Below are 20,941 nucleotides of genomic sequence, written 5' to 3' on the forward strand. Positions count from 1 at the left end.
CGGTAATGATAGGTGGCCGGCATGTCGGATTGACTAGGACTGTGTATCGGTTGGCCTTATCGCCGACACCGCATACGTGACAGCGGGGAGTAGCAAGAGTGTTGTTGGCCCTGTGATCAATTTTTGTAAATACTAGTATGACCTAAAGTAAACTTCAAATTTTAATCCATTGAGTATGAGTTTATTGTCAATGGATAGGCCTAATACCATTACGAGGGCTAATATTAGTGGGTACCGTAGGGGGGAGAGAGGCCCATTCCCTTAGCAAGCAGCTTCTTAAGGGCGTAGGAGTCTTTTGGGACTCGAATGTGGCGTTGACTCATCAGGCATCTGGCCTTTGATTAAGAAATAAAAAAGATTAGGATACATTCATTTCATTTTTTAAAAAGGTTTAACGACACTTCGCTTTCATTATTCCTTCAGTGATGCTGATTTTGTCAGCAATTTTGTGGGTTAAAATACACCTTTAGTCATACGACCCCTGCAACGTATTTAAAGCTGTTGTTAGTGTTGTTGGCTCATGCTGAAAGAAATAAACATTTAATTAACAACTAACAATGATTGATTGATGCAGCCCTATTTTTATACGGTTCTGATTTTCTGTCCCCCCCCACGATTTAATTATCAAGTGGTTTTTAATTAGGCTTTAAAGGAGGAGACGGAACAGAGTTTAGAGTTCCAATTTCTTCCTCCTAAAACTCTAGAAAACCCAAGCAACAATGGCAAAATACAGAACAAACAAAATTTTGGTTGAATAAATAAACAAGTAACAACTAACTACTACAAACTTTGTACTTGGTGTACAGTGTGATGATTTGTAACAAGTGCATGAATGAAGGTAGGGTAAAGCATGAATGGATGATGCATGCGGGACAGAGATGACTCTCCGAGATGGGGAAGTTGATGGTAAGTCCTTTTCAAGATAGTTTGGCAAGCAGACAAGCTAATACCCCTGATTGTCCTCTTACTTAAACAGTGGGACCTAATGCCATAAGACCGAACCAGGGGCCAACATTTGTCACCCTCCACATATTTGCTCCACTCATATCTTCACCTGCTTTGGCTTCCCATAAATTGGGCTTCAAAGTCTTCCACAGCCTTACAACTTTCAACCTCCATACGCAACTCTCAGCCACTTGCAGGAATTGCAAAGAAAAAGGTTTTCAGGTGCTTCCACTCTTGTAATTCAGTTGCGTTTCTGCTTCTGTTTTTTGTTTGAGATGGCAGAAAGCTCGTTTTCAATGAGGAGTATGAAGGGTCGGTCATGGCAAAGGTGTTCAAAGCAAATCAGAGAGCAGCGGGGAAGGCTTTATATTATATGGCGATGTACTGTGTTATTGCTGTGTTGGCAGGACTAGCCTTGGGGTTGGGTCCAGTTCAATTCAGTCTGGAATCCAATTCTCAATGGACTTGGGGAGGTGGAGGTGGTGTATAGTTTAGATAACAGAAATCACGCTTTCAATTAGGGAGGCGGAGGAGGTGGGGGGGTGTTTTTTTGTTTGTTTGTTTTCCTTTTTCTTCAATTAGATGAAGAAGGGGTTGTCTGATTGATGAGCGATGCCTAAACTTAACATGAATTACAGAAGACAGAGCGGATAAATTAACATGCTACTTCAATTTTTTGTAAATAGTGCACCTGCTACAAGCTTCTCTTTATGTGCCAACGCAATGGGTTGTCATGCCAGGATGATTGATTGTTCATGTTAATTTGCTTCTCCTCTTAGACATGAAATGATCCAACTGTATACAGCAAGACGCAGGACATAACTAAAGTTACGCATTCAAGAACTGACCCAAGTTCGCTACCAACTAAATTCACCACAAGATTAAATGATCACTATCTTCAGTGGGACGCCCACTAAACATATACACAAAAAACAGGGCACCTGCATAAATGCACTCACTTATTCATGACTTAATGCTGTACAAAAGGAGTGCGATAGTATTTTGCTACTAATATAGCAATATAATGTTCAAAGAAAATGCCTATATATATGATAAGGAAATTCCAAGTCACTCAAAAAAGTGCTTGAATCCAATATCCTAGTACTTAGGAAATGGTTATTAAAATAAAATTGCAGACTTCTAACAGCCATTTATAACTGGAGGCGACCCTTTTGATGTTTGTAAGTTGCATCGATGATTCATGTAGCTTCGCTATACAACTCAGAATTCAGCATCTCTATCAAAAATTTCCCACCCATCCTCCAAAAGCTCTTTGCCATCAGCTTTGCATCTTTCCTCTAATGATCTGCTTTTTGGCGACTGCCCACTAACAGATGGGGTTGGGCTTCTCTTCTCTGGGGTTTTAGCTTTCTCCCCTGGCTCACAACCAAGATCAGATGCCATGCTTTTAAGAGATGAGCCAGAGGAGGCCAGGATGCAACTGGTTTGGCTTGAGGATATAGATTTGCTTAGTGGAACACGCCCATCAAACTTCTCTTTAAGCAATCTCACATCCTCACAAATAACAGATATTTCTCCCCTGCAAAAATGATGAAATGGAAAATGTTACCATTTCATTCATTACTATTCAATTCCTCTTGCTAATGACAAATCAGAGCTGGTAAAATTAAATCGCTTAAGTATATCAGAACATAGTTTCAAATATATCCACTGACAATAATATCAAGCATGCATTGCTCCATCCTACCACATGGAGTTGGACATCAAGTGGTGTGACTTCATCCTGAATACCAGAGGCACAACCATATGATTCAATCATTTGGCCCCCACTACTTTACATTCATACTACTACTGACAACATATCAACTAAACTGAAACAACCAACCAAAACTGGCTCACCTCCCCTATCAGCCAACAATTTTCTAGTCAACTCACAAATTGGACTTAAAATAAGATAACATGCTGGATGCAAATCAATATAAATAAATAATCAGATGATGAAGCTTACTGTAAGGAGTCAACAATCTGACCACGGTCCATAAGAAACTCACGTAACTGCAGCAAAGCAAAAATATATAATACGGTAAGTCCAAAATAAGTAATCTATTATAACTTTTGTTTAAAATTCTTAAGTACTAGTACAGAGTCCATAGAAATGAATGCTACCTTGGAATTTTCTTCTGCTTCCTGCCGTAGAATCTTAGACTCTTCAACCACCTTCACCATAATGGCTTCTTGTTCAGCAAGAGCATTAAGGGCAGATTCTTCTTTTTCCAACTTTTCCTGCTCAGCCGTTTTCATCACCTCCTCTGCTGCAGCTTGTCGAGCTTCAAGGGTTTGACTCATCTGTGGTAAAATGTATACAAGTATAAGATGAGAATACAACAAGCTCAAAGTCATCCATATCAATATTATGTTCTTGTTAATGCACCATAAAATTCCTAGGATGATCTATTACAAATCTCTAAATATTCAGCCATGAATCTGTTCCAAGCAAAGGGCCTATTTATCTCAGGATTAAGAAAACCAAATATCAGTTTCTTGCACAACACATGAACGAATGTGTTTTGTAAACACTACAACTTCTCATTATGCGCCACCACATAAATAAACATATTGATAAACCCAGATCAAGACAAATCATGACATACAGATAACTAAATAGACAAATGAACCATTCTACAGCATATAATTCTATCAGTTGATATCAAAACCAAATTCACCATAAAATTCCAGCAAGCTCAAAGCCATCTGTATCAATATTATGTTCTTGTTAAATGCATCATAAAATTCCAAGGATGATCTATTACAAATCTCTAAATATTCAGTCATGAATCTGTTCCAAGCAATGTGCTTATTTATCTCAGGATTAAGAAACTCAACCAAATATCAGTTTCTTGCACAATACATGAAAAGAATATATGTTTTGCGAAAATTACAACTACTCAGTATGTGCCACCACATAAATAAACATATTGATAAACCCAGATCAAGACAAATTATGACATACAGATAACTAAATAGCCAAATGAAACATTCTACAGCATATAATTCTATCGGTAGATATCAAACCAAATTCTATACTGAATATCTACTAGATGATCAATTTAATTTTTTCCAAGAATACCTCATCAAGAATAGCAAGAGATTTATCTCTTTCCTCTGACAAGCTGAGCAAGCGACTTTGAAGTTCCCTCACTTCAGTAGCTAGAATTGCCTTCTCCCCATATACTTCTCCAGCATGCTGCAAAAGGAACAAAATGACTGAGCTTTCATGCTCTTTCGAGAATCATATAACCACATTATATAATTGGTAATGCAAGTTATTAACAAGAGTTCAACCATGTCATTTGCTTCCTTTGCATGTGGCAGCATCTGTTTAAGTTCCTCCACTTTGACAAGAATATCCAAACCTCCCCTAGCAGCTTCCTCTTTTGCTTGTTCTGCAGCTTCCTCTTTAAGTTCAACTTCTCTCATTAAGCTTATAATTGACTGCATGGCCTGAAATAAGGTTTTCTGCACCAAAACACGATAAGTTAAGGTTCTGTTCTTCCAAATAGGAACAAAAGAAACAATGAACCAACTTTTCATATTAAAAATGCGTCATTGATAGCAGCAATAGCATCAGAAGCTCATGATATTTCATTCCTCATGCCACGATTGAATGACACAACAAACTAAGTAGTAGTATTGTTAGCATCGCATAGGATTCATTCTGATACCCAAATAACCTTCAAAACTTACAAAAGAAAGTAAAAAGTTTAGAGCAAAGAGTACCTTGTTATTTTTGGCATCTTCAATTATCTCTTCAAGTAGATCAATTCTGCATGTTTGGCCAGATCTACTGACAACAGGATCAAAGGTATCATCTTCAATATCACCCATTTCACTAATGGAGTCCTGCTGGGATTTAAGTTCTACAGAACAACTTCCTTGTTTCTCAGAATCAGTTGAGTGAATCATAGAACCACTTTCAGAATGAAGAGAAGTGCTTGGGCCTTCTGGTACTTGTTCTTGAGAAGATGATGGAACCAGCAGAGACACAGCATTTTCTTCCCCTACCATGGTGCCTTTTAATAAACTGTTTCTGCATAAATCTGCATTCAAATCCAGAGGTCCATCAAGATTTAAATCATCATTGGAGCTGTCACTACTACCAGTATTCTCCAGAGGTGAGGTATTCTCATAAGCCGAAGTGACTGGTGAAACATGGGGACTCCTAACAAACCCATCTTCGATGTCTATGGCTTGGTCTTTACTTGGCGAACCTGACTTCTTGATTTCATGATTTGCACTTAGCAGAGTATTCTCAATCCCTAAAGCATTCAAGATGACACTAGACTCATCTTTTCCAATTTCAGCAGTGTTTTCTAGAGGCTTGCCCAGTAATATCAATTCCTCAGTTTCAATATGAGCAGCCTCATTGTTGTTCTCATGAAATTTTGATGTACTTGCTGAATTTGATGCCTCTAGAAAATTCACATTGTTGGCAGCACCTGTAAGACAAGTATCTCCAACAACTTCATTTGTTTCCAACAATGGTTCTGTAGAAGAGCATGCTGTTTTCCCCAATAATACCTTTCGCCGCCTCAACTGATTGCTTTCTTCCTCATCTACAGCTACATGCTCAACAAGTAATATATGACATTGAACAAGTCAATAAATCAATGAATAAAACCCAATAAGCCACTAATAGACATGCATAGACAAAATAGCGGTTACCTTCTAATCCACAACAAGAAGCAGTTAAAGATAAATAGCTAAACCTTCCATACACTAATTGATTTAGGCAAATCCTCAAAAATAAAATAGCCTAAACACAGTGCAGAATAAACCAACTCACATAGTAAATCATGAAAAAAGCTACCTTCATTTGGTTGCACTTGAGGACTCTGGGTTTGTGAAGAAGAACTAGCAGCCATGATTTGTTTAGACAGGTAAGGAAGAATCTCAGACAGAACAATCTCTGCAGCTGCATCAACATCCTTAGAGTTCTCAATAGCAACAGCTTTTAGAATGCGTGAATCAACCTGTGCAGAAGGTGAAAGAAAAATATTTTTTACTGGATGCTTATATTTTCAGAGTATAGAGTACAATTTCAGATATAATCCAGAAAACTGAAAGCTGAAGTAATCCATTAAACTCTAACCAGATGACTTCAAAATAACTAAAAAGGGAGAGAAAGCATATTTGAAAATTTCCAACTTATAACACTGTGTTTATATAACAATAAAACAAAATCCAATAACAGCATTGAATTAAAAATGAGTAAAAGGAAGTACCTGCGGAAATATATTCATCAAGCATTGATAAACCTTATTAAACCCCATATTGGAAAGCTATGGACCTGCAAATATAGTAACAAAAACGTACATAATATTAATAATCAACACTGTAAACTATAAATATATATATATATATTCTCAATAAAAATCATAATTATAAACATGCTCAATATTCGCGTACCACAGAATTTTATTTTTGCAACGGAATTGAAGAAAACAAAGAAAAATTGTTTAGTTCATGAAATAACCATCAACTCACGATTTTTCATTTAATTAATGATGAAAGAAAACCTAAGGATCAGAATACAATTATCAAAAAAATTCTATCCTAGAATTATATAAATCAAAAGTAGAAACCCTAGCACTCTGTTCGATGGTTAAAAGGACATCATAGCCAAATTAAAAGGCAACAAAAAAAGAATTTCAAACACTAGATTCTAATTTGAATATATATATATATATATATATATATATATATAAAGCGAATATAACAATAAAAGCAGAAGGAAAATCCGAAGGGAATCCTAACATGCAACGATGCAAAGTAAATTAGAAAAGAATGCTCTGTTTGGCGGCGGAGAAAAGAAGATATGATCAAAAATGGATTATAATTTGACGGTTGGCCAGAAAAAAAACAGTGTTTTACGGGAAAATGAGAGAAGAAAATAAAGAAAAGAAACACAAAGAACTGACCTTTTCAAGCGAGAAAGAGACTGAGAAGGCGAGATTGGGAGGGTTATTTCTATTTCTTTTTCGGGTGTTCGTTATATATTATGAAAGGTATGTTGCGGGGGAAGGGGAGAAGAACCCATAAGAACTACGCAGCTAAGGAACTGGATATCACCGTGATTATAGATTTCGCTTGAGGGTGTTATCGTCAGATTAATACATCAGCGCCTCCATTGACTGCCCCCGTTGGCACTTGCATGCTGGAAACATAAAACAAGCCGTTTGGGTCGCTGCGATTGGAGGATCGGAATTTTTTTTTGGCCTGTTTTGTTTAGTGGTTGTGCGTGTCTAGGGAAGCTTCCCCCACCGTGGAGTCCTGGACCATTTACCCTATGCTATTCTTTTGTAATCACTAGACTAAAAATTTACAACTATATTCCCAAAAATATTTATCATTATGTTGTATTTGTCCATTTTTGATTTTATTAAAATGCATTAATCCTTTTTCCTTCGAAAATGTTTATTATCTCAATGATTAATGATTTTTTTAAACATAGGTTAAATGTCATGTTTATTAGTACATATAAGTTATGTTGTAGAAGCAATGTTTTTACTTGTTCTTGTCAAATTAAGGTATGTTGGGAATTTTTGTTTGATGAAATAGAACATCCATGGAGTAATCTGACAGCTTACAATCTTTACCATAAAAAGCATATTTTTGTCTCTAATCACATTGCTTATGTCCTAATTGATAGCCACGGTTGGTAGCAATTAAAAACTACTTGTGTTTTCAGCGCCTTGCTCCAGACAACATCTTCTTTTTTTTTTCTGGTATCAAGACATTTGAAAGGAAATGAAAATGATCCTAGCAAAATCCACTCCCCACGAGTCATATTTAGGATTCATACCAAGAAATAGCTAGTTTCCTAGTAGAACTAGTAACTACTACCATAAACAAAATTTTTCCCTAATTTTCTTGTACAGTAAGCATGCCTTGTCTTCTCAGTCTGAACCACATACATGAGTGCGATTTATCCAACCTGGTTTGACAATTTACAACAGATGGCAAGGAGAGAAAAACGCATCACTTCGATTCTATTTTGCCCAGCCTAAGGTCATTAGTTACTGCCCAGAAGAGGAGATCTCCCTGTTTGCTAATCATCCTCCACAGACTTCTTTGTCATCTGTCCTTGCTTACTTTGAACACCCTGAAAGATATCAAATAGCAAATTGATCATTAATGGAAATTTCTCATGGGTCATGATACTTGTGAAGTATTCCACATAATTTTAAGTCCAGGTCCAAAGCTTATCTGTGCCTTTTCCATATTATTAGCACATTTGGCAATGTCACCGATAGGACAAAGTATTTTGTCAATCTCTTGCCTGTCAAAAAGACGTGTGCATACAGAAAAACTCAAAGGGGATGCCTCATGACATGCATCTCCAATGTAGATGTTTGGTGAACTCTGAAATCAAAGGTTTGGAGAGATTGCATACATGGAGAATGCCCAACAATTTAATATGATCTCTTAGATCATGTATTACAACAATAAGCTGGTTTTAGCCATTACTTCGCTAATGATCTAATGATGCAGCAAGACACACCTGATATTAAGAAATAAACATTGTGTACTTACTGAAGGCTTTTGGCCAATCAATCTACGACTGGAAGGAGCCCGGGCTACAGATGAAGCAGCCGCAGCAGCAGCCACACGTATCCTTGAAAAAGTAGAAGAAAAGATTAATTCATGTTCAATTAAGTAATTAGCTCAACTGAAAGTGAATAAAAGCTATGAAATCCAAATAGCATGTACCTTTTATGTACATCAACATATACATCAGTCTCATCTACAATTTCCTCCTACAATGCAGAAAGGGATCAGCAAGTAACATCTATCCAATTTGCATCATGTATGTGAAGAGAAACAATGCGGATGGAAATTCCATGATAAAACACATTTCACAAAATCAAATGCCAAATCACTGATCTTAATTAATTGAAGTTAGAAGATTAAGATAGGGCAACAGAAGAATTTAGTTGGCAAGGTATATCCACAAGTCTGAGGCATGGATGAGCCAAAGGTTTGAAAACGTGATAGACAGATGAAAATGAAGGAAACAGCAATTACTTGGAGAAGTTCTTCAAAAACATCTTCTAGGGTAATGATACCAATGACGTCCCCATCTTCAATATCCTCTGTAAAATGATGCAAGGTATTTGCTGTGACACCATTTTCTTGAAGAGTTTTCTTCACAGTGATAGGGCTTGAAGGTTTCTCAGCATCAACAACAACACTATCTAATTTCGTGTCATATTTGGCCAGCAAAGGGGTGATTAGTTGAGAATTCCCATTGGTAACTCTATGCTCGTCAAATTTCTCTCCATCATCAAAGAACTCAGGATCTTTGGTCTTTTCTTTAACCTTCACTACAGCTGCCATATGACTGCTTCCCTTTTGAAATTCATTGAGGATATCATACAAAGGCATGTGTGCTGGAACCCTGAGATGTGCATGCATGAGAAACCATACTTTTAGATATAGAGAGAAACATAAAAAACAATGGGGAGAACATGTGTACACCTAGGAATCCTTCGGATGGAAACAGCACTGACTGGAGTCTCTGTCTCTGCTCGTACAGTGAGAAGACTTTTCACCTAAATATCAAGACAAAGGAGAATTCATAAGAATTTAAGAAGGAAAAATTAATTCCACATTGCACTAGAAACATTTAAGAAGAAACTTTCAACACAAAGGAAACCATAAGTAAGCCAATGGGGTTATTAAACACACCAGCAACAGCCCAATGATGTTTTTCGGATTCCCAGCATAGACCGGGATACGACTATGACCACGTGCAAGAATTTTTCCAATTGCTTCCCTGCATTAAAAGTCAAATAAATTCATTCATGACCTAATATGACACTAAACTAATACAGAAGTACTGAAGGCATCACTTTATATATAAACCACCTTTGAGGGTAGGCGTAATTTTATTCACTAGAACTTTACCACTTAACAGGAGATGATCATTAAAGTCAATCTTCTTTCCTATAATATCATCCTAAAAGGAGCAGCAGGTGTTGCATGAAAGAAGAAAAAAACAGTATTCTCTACATCAGGATAGGATTATTAAGCTAAGCCTATCAGTGCGATATTCCATGTTCTGAATGCAACCAGCAGATTTCCCCACCTATCACAAGATCCATCACTCATCCAAATATTCATTTTCCCATGTAAAACCTCAAAAAACTCAAGCATTAACTTAGTTTTATCCAACCAGTATAAGAGACAAATTATGTTCTGCCCTTTCCTAAAAAATTACAGATAGAATGGGCCTCAGATATTTTTTTGGGCTTTCCTGAATCTTGAACAGAACATTGGGAGCTGCGGTCACTTCTAACTCATTTTAACTGCAAGATGAAGAAGAAAAAATGATGCAGTTAAAAAAAAAAAAGAATACCATCCAGCTGAAACTTACCAATCCAATTTCGAATTGACATCCAAGGAAAATGTCGACTCAATTGGTGTCATAGCCTCCTCTGCAGTCTGCATGTTCCAAGAAACATCAGAATTGCGACCATTTTATAAAAGACAGTGCAATGAACTCTTATCAGCTTCTAAGCTATCTCAAAGTGGAAAATTGGAAGTAAAACAAACAGATTCTGGTACAGATGAAGCACTTAGATAATCTGAAGCAATAACAACCAAACAGACTTCTAGGTTAAAATGGCCAAGCAATTCAAAAGGGAAGAGAGAGAGAGAGAGAGAGAGAGAGAGAGAGAGAGGAAGCTGCTGTACACCCCTTAGAAGCCTATCACAACCTTGCAGAGACAAACTTACCATTTTGGCTGTGATCCTATTGCCACTATACTAAAGTAGTACATCTTACAATTTCATAATTGGAACTGGCTAACTTTAGTCAGTGTGTTTACCGAGTTTATCTAGGTGTGTAAGTAGATATGATCCAGATCTGAGTATATTTGTTCATTATGTATTGTCATAGAACAACATTCATCTTCTACAGAATGACATGCCTGAATTCTGGAAGTTTCTATTATAAACAGAGATATAAAGAGACATGCCATTTGCACTCATTGAATGCTATTTCAATAAGAGCATTTACCTTTTCAGTTAAATCTAGTGCACCACTAATGATGGTTGTCTCGTCATGTGTTAGTTCACCGCCCTTTCCAGCCTATAAGGACAGAAATGACAATTAGTGGAAGTTCAAATGAAACAAAGACAAATTTATTTGCTTAAGCAATATTATCTTATCTGGTTCAAGCAGTTACCTCTTGGCTGTGGATAGAGACAAGGGCTTTCAACTGAGCCCGTCTAAACAAAGCATCACCATGGCCAATTACAGCGTCCAGAACCTAAAGCCATGCCAATGAATGCAGGACTATCATTTGATAAGCAATACATAATTTAAGCAATCTCAGAAAAGAATAAAGCACTAATGAATGGCACATCCTGATTGCTGAACCATATCAAAAGCATCGGTATAAAACCTCAAACAGAATATAATATCCAAGAAAACCACAGTTCTCAAGAATTATCATATACCTAAGAGTATTTCAAACACAACTTAATAGGGTTGTTTGAATGGAGGTCAAGGAATATCCAGATTTAAGCACCATATACCTAAGGTGACATGGCACATTGATCATTGCTCAATATATCAGAACCTTTTTCTTTGTCCAATGCAAATCCTCCTAAAATACCCACTAAAAAGTTTGACTCTTTATTGAACTATACGCACTCCATTAAACCAAACATGGATGTTTGCTTGCTGGTGTCTGCACACATATGGAAAGCTTCCCTGTTGTCTAAATAATACTAGCGGACAAAGAAACTTAAATTGGGATACTACCTTTCCAATAGGGTAAGCAATTGGATAACAAATGATCATCAAAATGCGCACCAGCCACACAAAATTTGCACCAACAGAAAGTCCATATCTTGAACATATTGCTTGTGGAATAATCTGATCCAAAATGGGTATAAAATAAATAAATCCCATCGAAAGGCTTAAGTAGCTGAAAATGAAGCATTAAAAGCACAATAAATATACCTCTCCAAAAGCCAGAACAAAAGTGACAGACAGCAACACTGCAACAAAGGGGTGAAAAATTTTATCAAGGGATATAGGAAGGGCCTGCAAGAACAAAGAAATCGTGAGCATAAGGATAAATCAAGGAAATGCTATTGCGTCTTCTAAAAATGATCATTAAAACTATCAATAATTTTAGAAATACCAACAGATAAAGATATTTTCACCTCCATGGCACAAGCATTACACAGAAGCAAAGTTACAAGAAGCTGATGCTGCCTTTTAACAACTGGTAAGATAACAGCTGCACCACGGGAAGTAGAATTAATATAAAATGGAAAAAATGGAACATAATAGTCATATAAATAAATAATAATTATAGCAAAAAAAGAAAAGGGGAATTGGGTGTTTGTTTTTTGTAATTCTATAGCTTGAGACAGTAAACTCAGCAAATTTATTACTGGGTAACAGTTACTAGTGTTTCTCCTATAGTTGAACAAAAGGAAAGTAAAAACTGAAAGGGAGTTTACCAGCTTGTTTCTTCTCAGTAATAGTGCCGCTTCTCTGTAGAATTTCGAGCTCAACGAGACCCAGAGACATCAAGCCCAAGGTAAGGCCCGACATTATCCCGGCGAAGAGCACAAGCAAGCAGGAGAATCCCGCATAGACGAACCACTTAACAGAGCCGAAGGGGATGTCGTCCGGTTCGAAGACGATGTCGTTCGGCGAAAAAGTCATGATTGTCCGAGCTACGACTATGGCGTTTTCCAACAACATGCTCTTTCCTTTCTGTTGCCGTTGACTGGAGGAGCGTAGCTGTGGTTGGTGGTGTTTGGTGTAGTGGTGAGGCTGTTGCTTATGGTGGAAGAGACAACAGAGACAAAGAACACTACTAAAACCGGAGGGCTGAGGCTTTTAAAGAGAGAGAGACAGACAGAGAAAGCGACCTCCCCCTTTTTTTGTTTTTTTCTTTTGTGGATGTGTGGGGTTTGGTGTGGCGCGTGCGGGAGAGAAGGGGACAACGTCGGGATTTAAAAATGATAAAATAAATTAGATTTATGGATACCAGACAGAAGTAGCGGTCAAATCATAATAGTTGAGACTATAATATACTCGCCCCTACATTACACGTTATTTTTCCACGTTTAATTCAAGTTTTGTGCAAAAAAAAAAGTAAAATGAAAAATTGGCATTTCGATAATTTTTGAAACTCGGCTGATGTGAGTTTGTCTGTTAGAAAAAAATAATTTAAATTTTGTGATTATAAATTTAGTTCAATCAGGAAAATCTTTGCACATTGTTGCAAAAGATGCTAATCTTTTCTTTTTTAAAATATATAAATGAATACATTTTTATATTGATCAATTCTTTAAATTAATTATTCCAAATTAAAAAAATAATATCTAAAAATGAAGCAATTAAAATCTGAAAAAAATACAATATAAAATATTTTCATATTTTTCATATTTTGTTTCCTCTCCCTATCTTTCTTTTTCTTTTCCCAAAAGACTTAAAGTTTAATATAAAAAAAAAAGACTTAAATCTTTTTCCCTCTATTCAAAAATATAAATTGATAGAATATCTATATTTTTAAAATAGAAATTGATAGAAATGTAATACTTAATAATAATATTTTAATTAAAAAATATTAAAAACATAGAGGTAAAAGCACAGCACATAAAAGAATCCAGAACTATTTTTGCTCATACAAAAAAGCCCAAAAGCATTTTAGGCTAACCAAGAAGTCCATCAACCCAAAACTAAGCTCCATTACGAGACCCAAATGTCAAAGCCCAAGCCTGTAAACAGATAAAAGGTAAAACTGAAAATGCGCTCAACTCGATGCTCAAATCTGATCGCAGTCCATGCTAGTTACCAGCTATACAAGCTGATGTCATTAGCACATGAATTATATACACAGTTATTATATAAAATTTATATATTATCAGTGAAATCAAATATTATTACTTGATTAATAAGTAAATTTAAAAATTGATAATTTTAAAAAATAAATGTTCATAATTTTTAAAATATTATTTTAAAATATATTTAAAGTTTTATCTTTATATATTTATAAAGTGACACTTTATGACTAAAATTGTAATACATAAATATTATAAATACTATAAATTATTACTAACAATTTTTTGATTAAGTGTTTTCTCTCTGTTTTTACTTATGCATTGCCCTCTCTATGGTTTGTCACACTAAGTTCACCTTTTCTCTTTTAATTAAAATTTGACTTGACAAATCTTATCACTTGCTACCCATCACCTATATAAGTCACAAGTAAAACAGTCCATCCAAAACCAAATCTTATAATAACTCTTCCCTGATGATTCCATATGAAAAACTTAATTACTTCTTTTGACTTATAACACTCTCTTGCTGATATATTCATGTGACACTGTCTGGATTCCTATTGAGACTTTTTTTTATATTAAGTTATAAATTTTTTTTCCTTCTTTTATTTCTTTCTCTACCAAAAATAACAAAAAAAATGCCACATATTAATCACTTGACACCTCATTTGATGAGTTGTCCTTCAATTGGGAGTTGGCTTTACTTGAAGACTTCTTTAGGGCAAATTTTGCAATAAAATTATCATTTTTTACCTTTCTGTAAAGTTAAATAATAAGGACCATATGGTCTATAAGATTAATTTGCAGCTGTGGATTTAAATTCAATAAAGAAACAAGCAAACCCATTCAACTGGTTAATAAAAAAAAATAAAATTAAAAAAATAAAGAGTCCAAGGAGATAAGGACTCTTTAATAAGTAATAATAAAAATAAAAATAATTATTGTTAAGAGTTGTATTTAACTTAAAGATGTAAGAATTGATGTAAAAATCCATAAAAGTGAAATATGTAAATTTAAAATCTTAATGTAAATATCTGAGAGTTAACCTAATATGTCAATTAAGTAAAAAAATATAATTTTTGTGTAAAATAAATATTTAAATTTATATTTTTAGACTAAAAATATTTAATGATTTATAAATTTTAATTTTAAAATAAATAATAATAAAGATAAAAATAATTATTGTTAAAAGTTGCAATAGAAAAGCCTTGACGTAAAGCTGTAAAAATAAATTTAAAACCTTATAAAAGTAAACAAACATATTTAAAATCTTAACCTAAATATGTGAGAATTAGCGTAATAGGTCAATAAAGTCATAAAAATCTAATTTTAATAAAAATAAATAGTTAAATTTATATTTTGGGACTAAATGTACTTAAAATTTTACAAATTTTAATTTAAAACTAAATAATAATAAGAATAAAAATAATTATTGTTAAAAGTTGTTATTGCAAAGTTTATATGTAAAGTTAAAAGAATTAACGTAAAAACTCATAAAAGTAGAACAAGCATATTCAAAATTTTAATATAAATGTATAAGAGTTAACGTAGCAAGTCAATTAAGTCACAAAAATCTAATGTTAATGAAAAATAAACATTTAAATTTGTATTCTTAGGTTAAAAATATTTAACGGTTAATAAATTTTAATTTAAAAATAAATAATAAAAAAATAATTATAGTTAAAAATTGTTATTGAAAAGTCTTGAAGAATTGATGTAAAAACTCATAAAGGTAGAACAAGTATATTTAAAATTTTAACATAAGCATGTGAAAGTTAATGTAACAAGTCAATTAAGTCGTAAAAATCTAATTTTAATTAAAAACAAATATTTAAAGTTGTATTTCATGGCTAAAAGTATTTAATCATTTACAAATTTTAATTTAAAAATAAATAATAATAAAGATAAAAACAATTAGAGTTAAAAATTACCATTGAAAAACTTTGAGGTAAGGCTATAAAAATTGATATAATAAATTATAAAAGTAGAACAATCATATTTAAAATTTTAATGTAAATTTATAAGAGTTAACGAAATAGATCAATCAAGTTATAAAAATGTAATTTTAAAGAAAACAAACATTTAAATTTATATTTTCGGACTAAAAGTATTTAACGATATATAAATTTTAATTTTGAAAAAAAAATAATACGGTTAAAAATAATTATAATTAAAAATTACTATTGAAAAGCCTTGACGTAAAGTTGTAAGAATTGATATAAAAATATATAAAGGTGGAGCAGGTAAATTTAAAATCCTAATGTAAATGTGTGAGAGTTAATGTAATAAGTTAATTAAGTGAAAAAAATTTAATTTTAATGAAAAACAAACATATAAATGTATATTCTTAAGCTAAAAGTATTTAACGATATACCAATATTAATTTTAAAATAAAAATAATAAATATAAAAATAATTATAGTAAAAAACTACCATTGAAAAGCCTTGATGCAAAGTTGTAAGAGTTAACGTAAAAAGTTATAAATGTGGAACAAGCAAATTCAAAATCATAAAGTAAATATGTGAGAGTTAACATAATAAGTTAATTAAGTAAAAAATATAATTTTAATAAAAAAAGAACATTTACATTTATATTCTCAGACTAAAAATATTTAACAGTATACAAATTTTAATTTTAAAACAAAAAGTTATAAAAATAAAAATAATTATAATTAAAAGTTATCATTGAAAAGCTTTAATATAAAATTGTAAGAGTTGATATAAAAGCTTATAAAGCTGGAACATGTATATTTAAAATCTTAGTATAAATGTGTGAAAGTTAATGTAACAAATCAATCAAGTAAAACAAATATAATTTTAATAAAAAATAAATATTTAAATTTATATTCTTGATCTAAAAGTATTTAATGATGTACAAATTTTAATTTTGAATAAATAATAATAAGGATAAAATAATTATAATTAAAAGTTACCATTGAAAAATCTTGATGTGAAGTTATAAGAATTAATGTAAAAACATATAAAGGTAAAATAAGCAAATTTAAAATCTTAACATAAATGTGTAAGAGTTAACATAACAAATTAACTAAGTAAAAAAATTTTTAATTTTAATGAAAAAGAAACAGTTAAATTTATATATTGGGCTAAAATTATTTAATGATTTACAAATTTTAATTTTAAAATAAAGAATAATAAGTATAAAAGTAATTATAATTAAAAGTTACCATTAAAAAGTCTTTGATGTAAAATTTTAAGAGTTGACGTAAAGACTTATAAACATAAAATAAGTAAATTTAAAATCTTAACGTAAATGTGTAAAAATTAAAGTAATAAGTCACTTAAGTAAAAAAAAATCTAATTTTAATAAAAATATATTTAAATTTATATTCAGGAGTTAAAGTATTTAACAGATTACAAATTTGAATATGTAAATAAATAAAAGCAAAGATAAAAATAATTATGGTGAAAATTTGTAATTGAAAAACCTTAACATAAAATTAAAAGTATTAACGTAAAAAATTATAAAGTTAGAACGATTATTGTTAAAATACCAACGTAAATGTATAAAATTTAAAGTAATAAATTATAATAATAAATTAAATTAAATTAATTAAATATAACATTAATATTAAAAAATATTCTTATATTTTAAACTAAAAAATAAAAAAAAATTAAATAACATTTAAAATAAAATAAATAAATTCAAACATTACCTATATTGTTAACGTAAAATAGATAAATTTAAAAATTATATATGCTGTTTATCCGTTAATTTGTTATACAAGTTTCTTTTTTTTAAAAAAAACTTAAATTCATTAACTTTATCACACGGTTAGACCTATTGTAGCGGTTTCCGTTAATAATAGGCTACACGTAATAGATGAACTTGCAAGGCCCAGCCGAAGGGATTCTGGCCTCAATGGTGGCCCATTACAGCAGTGACTAAGGATCGGCCCAAATGCTGGTGGGATAATTTATCGTGAAGAGAGGGTGAGCAGTGAGATTTTGTTTCTTCTGAAGTTTGGATTTTCTTGATAGGATGCTAAATTTCAGTTTGATGGCTTGGAGGACAAACTACTTTTCTGTTTCAGAATGCGTGTTAATTTGGATCTGATCCCATGGTGAGCAGGAATGAAATAAAGCAATTTGAAAAACACAAGTGGTTTGGATGAAAAGGCTCGTAGCCTTTGTGTGTCAATCCAGAATCTGGCGCTTTCAATGGCTATTTTTCTCAATAATTTCCATTTTTGGATTGTTTTCTTGCCTGTTTCTGAAACGAAAGTGCCACTCTCGAATCAGTCAACTTGTCTTTCCCTATTAATTTAAGAATGAATTCTTTTATTTATTTGGCTAGGAGATGGTACAAAGGATTAGGAGCAAGTTCCTTCTTTTTTCAGACTCAAGTTCATTTATTTACTTAAGTTGCTGTACTTGTGGATTTAGCTAACAATATTTTTGATGGTTGATCCAATTATTTCAGGTTTTACGTTGCTGTTTACATCACCAATGTGTTCTTTGGGAAATGGCTGGAGTTTGTCTCCTCCATTTGTGCTGGTAATTGTTAATGTTATGCAGCTCTTCGACCTGATGCAATAACGCAGAGCAATTCAAGGCATCTAGCTTTCCTTTTGTCACTTCGATTTTCTGGTTATAGACATTGTGGCCGCAAATATTCATGGTTAAGTTTCTTTTGGATGGGAGTGTTTTGCAGAACAGAGTCCCAATTTCCCTTTGCCCCGGACATGCTTTCTGGTATCAAAAACAAAAGTTTGTCAAACTACTCAGGACAGCATCGCCAACAAAATTGGAGTCTGAGGTATTTTTCTTGGAGGAATGATTTGAGGTAGGCATGTATCTTGTCTGCCATTGAGAACAATATGGCACCTAACAAAGTCTTCACACAAAATGAATGGAAAAAAACAAAAAAGAAAATGTGTTCACAACCTGAATTCTTCCATAACATCAACAAACATCCCCTCACTCTCTTGGTCATCCCCGTTTTTATATTCTTAATTGCCTTTAGAAGAAATTTTAACTGAAGAAAGCAAGAAGTTTATGAATGAATGAGTATAAATTGAAACAGAAACCATGGCCTGAGGCACCAAAATCTCCTCTCATCTTTCCCTGTTTTCTTGGTGCATATTAGCTGAAAAAGATTGAGATAGGAATGGTGAAGCTCGGGATCCCTACATTATTTCTCTTCAGTATTTTCTTGGTAGCCCTGCCTAAGACACTTTCCCAACTGCCGAGGCCAATACCACCACCCCGTCCACTTTGCGCTTCCCAATTCGCCCTGGTGAACTATGCATGTGGCAGAGTGCCACTTTTCCCATTGGCACCTCGAACACCTCCCCCACCTCCTCCATCCCCTGACTCCCCAGAAGGACAAAAACACGAGCATAGACACGGTCACAGGCATAGGCATAGGCATGAGCCCCACGAGACACCTGAACAGCATAACTGTTGTCGATGGTTAAAGGAGGTGGATCATGAGTGTGTATGTGAAGTTCTGGTTCACTTGCCCGCCTTCCTTTCCAGGCCTAACCATGACTACACTGTATTTGTTGATGAAACCTGCAGCTACACCTACACATGTGGAGGGCGAATAATAAGACCATGATGCAGCTCATTTTCATCTTGACTTAGTTTAACTATTCTATAGAATATTGAATTATGGCTATATCTGCTTTTAATTTCGAGTTTGGTGCGAACATATATTGCTACATGTGTGTATGTGTGCTTGTTTTTTTTTTTTTTTTTCATTTTCAACTTGCTACTATAGTTTGATTGTTGGCTAAGCTATACTCTGGCTTAAAATAATTTAGTTTGTTCATCATATATAAGTTGCGGCCACTTCTTTGGTTAGTGCTTACCCGTTTAGATAGCAGGTGTCTAATAAGAATTTGTAGCTGTGCCTGCAATGACAAAGATAACAATTAAAGCTATGGGTTACTCTGGTTCTTAAGTTCTCCTCATGACATAGTGAGAAGGCATACAGTTGTTTAGTGTTTCAAGCCTTTCAGATTATTTCCCGAATCTTATCAACATTTACTTGGCTTTCATTTGTCTTTTTCGTATCGATAAGGAACATACATTATATCTAGAAATATTCTTGTTTTTGGATCTTCCAACTCAATGAAACAAAGCTATGGTTTATTAGTAAACTTGTCTACACTTAAGAATCAGAGGTTAAGAGGTTACTCAAAAGAGCAAAGCCCAGTTAACGCAGAGGATAAGCAGACGTTGCAATCCAATTTATATCATCAAATTGATTCAAAATGATTCCAAAGGCACCATGAGCAAAAGTGCTCATCATAGGATGTAGTTCTCGGGGATTGGATACCAGTGTTACCATCATATCCACAGGAGAATATTTTTCTACATCTTGTCGCAAAGGACAGAGAAGAGCACCCACCCCGAATGAAAATTACGGAGTGATAAATTGAAAAAAGTTTATTCCTGGCTTAGCTTTTGATTCCCAAGAACAGAATAAGTGGTTTACAGTTTGGTTATGCTAGTCGGTTTCATGTTGCTCCATATTCATTCCACACCGCTGAAGCTTTTGTTTGCTTTAAAATAATCAACCGCGAAAACCAATTGGACCACACTGCAACTTTGTATGTAGGAAGGAAACCCTCCACTCTCTTTTTCTTCGGTGCTAAATTAAGAATCTGTCAGCACACATATTAATATATATACATATATATATATATATATTAATGTCAAAGCTCAACAACGCCTCTAGTTGTTCAGGTTTCTCTTCACAGCCTTAATTTCAGTGTTCAACGATAGCAAGATTCTGCTGTTAAAATACTAAATGGATCACTGATATATTAGGCTTAATCTGATTACATGTTGCGAGATTTTACAGTTCAAACAACTTATTGATCATCAGTTTATCACCCCATTCTAAAAAAGATTGTATCACATCCCCTCCAAAGCATTTCATCTATGCTAGGTTCTAATTTGAAACCGATTGTTCCTACATTAATTTGACATTCTCTTTTTCACTTTCATGTTTTCTTATTTTTCTCCACCAAAGAAACAAAAAATCTACAACCATTGATGCTCATAAAACACAAACCTTTATTTTTTTTTTTTAATACTATGTGGATTTAACTTATTTTTAAGTTTTTTTTATTATTAATATTAATTTAATAAAGTAAAAAAATGTTTTAATCATTTTATTGTTCAAGGTATAT

At 33.3% G+C, this 20,941-nt stretch overlaps 4 protein-coding genes across 4 annotated transcripts; 2 read left to right on the top strand and 2 right to left on the bottom strand.

The window, feature by feature from the left end:
- Positions 1-1,046: 1,046 nt before the first annotated feature.
- Positions 1,047-1,701, top strand: RTFL14 (ROTUNDIFOLIA like 14). The gene has a single exon (XM_021425287.1). The coding sequence runs from the start codon at positions 1,221-1,223 to the stop codon at positions 1,356-1,358; it is 138 nt and encodes a 45-aa protein (XP_021280962.1). The 5' UTR covers positions 1,047-1,220; the 3' UTR covers positions 1,359-1,701.
- A 113-nt stretch (positions 1,702-1,814) lies between these two features.
- Positions 1,815-7,263, bottom strand: LOC110414208 (ELKS/Rab6-interacting/CAST family protein). Its single transcript, XM_021425286.2, has 9 exons — positions 6,885-7,263; positions 6,189-6,253; positions 5,774-5,936; positions 4,684-5,525; positions 4,249-4,422; positions 4,034-4,150; positions 3,073-3,252; positions 2,915-2,961; positions 1,815-2,485 (listed from the first exon to the last, which is right to left on the bottom strand). The coding sequence occupies exons 2-9, from the start codon at positions 6,234-6,236 to the stop codon at positions 2,167-2,169; spliced, it is 1,890 nt and encodes a 629-aa protein (XP_021280961.1). The 5' UTR covers positions 6,237-6,253; positions 6,885-7,263; the 3' UTR covers positions 1,815-2,166.
- Positions 7,264-7,542: 279 nt separating this feature from the next.
- LOC110413262 (CBS domain protein with a domain protein (DUF21)) lies at positions 7,543-12,799 on the bottom strand. The gene is made up of 13 exons (XM_021424029.1): positions 12,448-12,799; positions 12,145-12,221; positions 11,939-12,022; positions 11,738-11,851; positions 11,157-11,240; positions 10,988-11,059; positions 10,343-10,410; positions 9,655-9,742; positions 9,445-9,518; positions 8,992-9,364; positions 8,677-8,723; positions 8,500-8,581; positions 7,543-8,068 (listed from the first exon to the last, which is right to left on the bottom strand). Exons 1-13 carry the CDS (start codon positions 12,692-12,694, stop codon positions 8,015-8,017), a joined length of 1,464 nt encoding a protein of 487 aa, XP_021279704.1. The 5' UTR covers positions 12,695-12,799; the 3' UTR covers positions 7,543-8,014.
- A 5,830-nt stretch (positions 12,800-18,629) lies between these two features.
- LOC110414404 (Tetratricopeptide repeat (TPR)-like superfamily protein) lies at positions 18,630-19,582 on the top strand. The gene has a single exon (XM_021425577.2). It carries the CDS (start codon positions 18,907-18,909, stop codon positions 19,357-19,359), a length of 453 nt encoding a protein of 150 aa, XP_021281252.1. The 5' UTR covers positions 18,630-18,906; the 3' UTR covers positions 19,360-19,582.
- Positions 19,583-20,941: the final 1,359 nt, after the last annotated feature.

This window comes from Theobroma umbraticum, unplaced genomic scaffold, assembly GCF_002168275.2.
Source record: "Theobroma umbraticum cultivar Fairchild unplaced genomic scaffold, ASM216827v3 scaffold_4.1, whole genome shotgun sequence".
In the NCBI taxonomy this organism is placed as follows: domain Eukaryota; kingdom Viridiplantae; phylum Streptophyta; class Magnoliopsida; order Malvales; family Malvaceae; genus Theobroma; species Theobroma umbraticum.